General features: G+C 42.8%; 1 protein-coding gene across 2 annotated transcripts; it reads left to right on the top strand.

Moving 5' to 3' along the window:
- On the top strand, positions 1-2,111 carry LOC116219922 (B-cell receptor CD22-like). 2 transcript variants are annotated; one of them, XM_031564091.1, is made up of 6 exons: positions 1-447; positions 620-889; positions 1,080-1,355; positions 1,502-1,586; positions 1,721-1,778; positions 1,862-2,111. In XM_031564091.1, the coding sequence occupies exons 1-6, from the start codon at positions 90-92 to the stop codon at positions 2,087-2,089; spliced, it is 1,275 nt and encodes a 424-aa protein (XP_031419951.1). In that variant the 5' UTR covers positions 1-89; the 3' UTR covers positions 2,090-2,111. The 2 variants fall into 2 exon arrangements, with proteins under 2 accessions (XP_031419951.1, XP_031419952.1); XM_031564092.1 differs by having other exon boundaries at positions 1,724-1,778.
- Positions 2,112-2,748: the final 637 nt, after the last annotated feature.

Here is a 2,748-nt window from a genome sequence, read left to right on the forward strand (position 1 = left end):
TCTCATTTCAGTCAGCCGAGAAGATTCTGGAACTTACTCCTGTGCTGTGAAAGGAAAAGACAACCTCATCAGTTCTTCATTACCCGTAGATGTCAGATGTATGTGCACAAATTCACTCTCTGCAGTGTTTAAGTCACACAAATGCGATGAAAATGACATGTGCTTTCTTCACAGATCCTCCAGAGAATACTTCAGCATACGTTTGTCCTCCTGGTGAAACATCAGAAGGCAGCTCGGTGACCCTGGTGTGCAGCAGTGATGCCAACCCACCCGTGCACACATACACCTGGTACCAGAAGACCAGGACTGGACATGTGTGGATAGGATCAGGAGGACAGAATTACACCATCACCAACGTCAGCTCTGAACACAGTGGGGACTACTACTGCAGTGCTAGAAACATGCTTAATGGAGCTATTTCTGCCATGTTAAAACTAGATGTAAAATGTGAGTCTTGACATATTGTAATTTGTATTTTTTTCTCCTAGGAATCCACATAGACAGCTTCTCAACACCACTATATGTTTGTAGTTATGGAAACAGGAATCTTTCTTAACTGCAACAGCAATGCTTGGGCATGTGTAGATCAGTGTCTGAATCAATGTCTCCATTATTACAGATCCCCCAAGGAGTCCTCAAACTGTTCTCCGTCCCGCTGGTGATCTAGTGGAGGGCAGCAGCATGACTCTGACCTGCAGCAGTGAGGCCCACCCGCCCGTGCACACATACACATGGTACCGGGGGAGAGGGGCTGACAGCAGGAGGGTAGGAGGAGGACAGAACTACAGCACGTCAAACATGACTTACGGACACAGTGGGGAGTACCACTGTCAGGCAGAAAATCTCAAAGGGTCGAGGAATTCCACAACTGTCTTTGTAGATGTTTTATGTAAGTAACAAGTATAGTTTTGTGATATCTGCGTATGCAGGTGCCTTGTAAGAATGAATACATATTCCTCATACTTTAATTATTGTGTAAAAACGTGTTTGCAGCAGATAAAAGACACTGAGCAATGTAGCATAGCATAAACCAAAAGATTGCCGTAACATTGTCTTTCTCACATTACTGTCGTCCATAGATCCCCCCAGGAACGTCTCTCTGTCTGTCAGCTCTGTTGATGGTTCCATCACTCTGACCTGTACCAGCGATGCCAACCCACCAGTGCAGAACTACACCTGGCACAGGACGACTGGAGCGGACACCTCACCGAGATTCATGGAGACGACTGGAGCGGACAGCTCACAGAGAGGCACAGGGAGACGTTTAACACTGGAAGCAGCAGAAAGTGGGATTTACTATTGTGAGGCCATGAATGAAGTAGGAGCATCCAGGTCCAACCTGCTCCCCATATCAGGTGAGTGCTTTTAATTTTTAGTTGCAGGATAATCGACATCTAACACAAGCACCCAACTGTTGAACCGTGCGCGTTGTGTTTTCCACTGTCGAATTTGGATGTATATTGACAAAGTTTCCATTGAAATTATTTTCATCTGTGTTTAGAGAAATATACTGCTGGGAAGTATGCAGTGGTTGTTGTAATCGTGGCAATTGGAGCGCTTATTGTTATTTCCAGTATTTGGTTGAGGTGAGTACATGGAGATCACTTAGCCACATTCAGAAGAATAGATGCAACACTGATCGTGACATATAATACCCACATAGAAGAATAGATGTAACACTGATCGTGACATATAATAACCAATAAACCTTTCTCCATAGCAGAAAGAAACATCTCAGGGTAACTGAAATCACAGAGGGCACGGACGACAGTGAACAGGTAAGCCAATGCCCACAGATTTCCTAACATGTCTGATCATGTCTCGAAGGAGTTTTCACCGTCCTTTTTTCTTAATATGCTAGGATGGCTCAAGTCCCGTGTATGTCAATGTTTCAAGAATGGCCATGGCCTCTGACCCCAAGAAGGACAGAGCAGACACCGAGAATGAAATCCTCTACAGCAGTGTGCATTTCAAACAACGTGACAAACAGGAAGTGTCTTTTAACTCCACACTCCAAAACCCAAAGCTCCACCCACCAGAGGATGACAATGAAGCATTGTACTGCACAGTTAAATTCCATCAACCATGACACGAGCTGCAGAACATGACCACAGAAGCACAGCATTGTTTGAAGTGCATCCTTATTCGTATACAGTGCCTTTTCATCAACACTCCTCTTATCCAAATAGGGTTGCTGTAAAGGCACTGTCAAAATTAGGAATATATTCTGATTACAGGGTTGCAAGAATATGTGTACTGTTACTTTTAACATAAATGTCAGTATAGCAAGACAGGTATGAAAACCATTGCTGGTATGTAGGCTATCTGGGAAATGCTATACATTCTATCCACAGGAAGAATGATTCTAAATGTACTGAGAGGTCAATGCACCCTGAAACTGAATGTTTCTAAATGTACTGAAAGGTTAATGCACCCTGAAACTGAATGATTCTAATTGTACTGAAAGGTTAATGCACCCTGAAACTGAAAAGAACAAATGTATGATACACAGACATAACAAAAAATGTTCTCAAAATAGTGAAAAACATGATTTCCTCTCCTTGATTACAGAACATCTCATACATTTCTGTACAATGGAAATGTATGAGATTAATACTTGTTCTTTCCATTTGATAGTGCAGCTAATAATGTCCATTGCAGACAGGCGGAACCTCACTGCTTGCTAAAAAAAAGAAAGGGAAGGAAACTGGTTTTGCATCAGCCTTTCACAGAGAACATTACATTTTA

The sequence above is a fragment of the Clupea harengus genome, chromosome 26 (assembly GCF_900700415.2).
Source record: "Clupea harengus chromosome 26, Ch_v2.0.2, whole genome shotgun sequence".
Taxonomy (NCBI): domain Eukaryota; kingdom Metazoa; phylum Chordata; class Actinopteri; order Clupeiformes; family Clupeidae; genus Clupea; species Clupea harengus.

Bases quoted from the DNA above. Each gene is read 5' to 3' on its own strand.
- LOC116219922 (XM_031564091.1), top strand. From the start codon at position 90: ATGTCAGATGTATGTGCACAAATTCACTCTCTGCAGTGTTTAAGTCAC. The intron at 890-1,079 runs GTAAGTAACAAG...TGTCGTCCATAG, and splicing joins TGTCTTTGTAGATGTTTTAT to ATCCCCCCAGGAACGTCTCT. The intron at 1,587-1,720 runs GTGAGTACATGG...CTTTCTCCATAG, and splicing joins ATTTCCAGTATTTGGTTGAG to CAGAAAGAAACATCTCAGGG.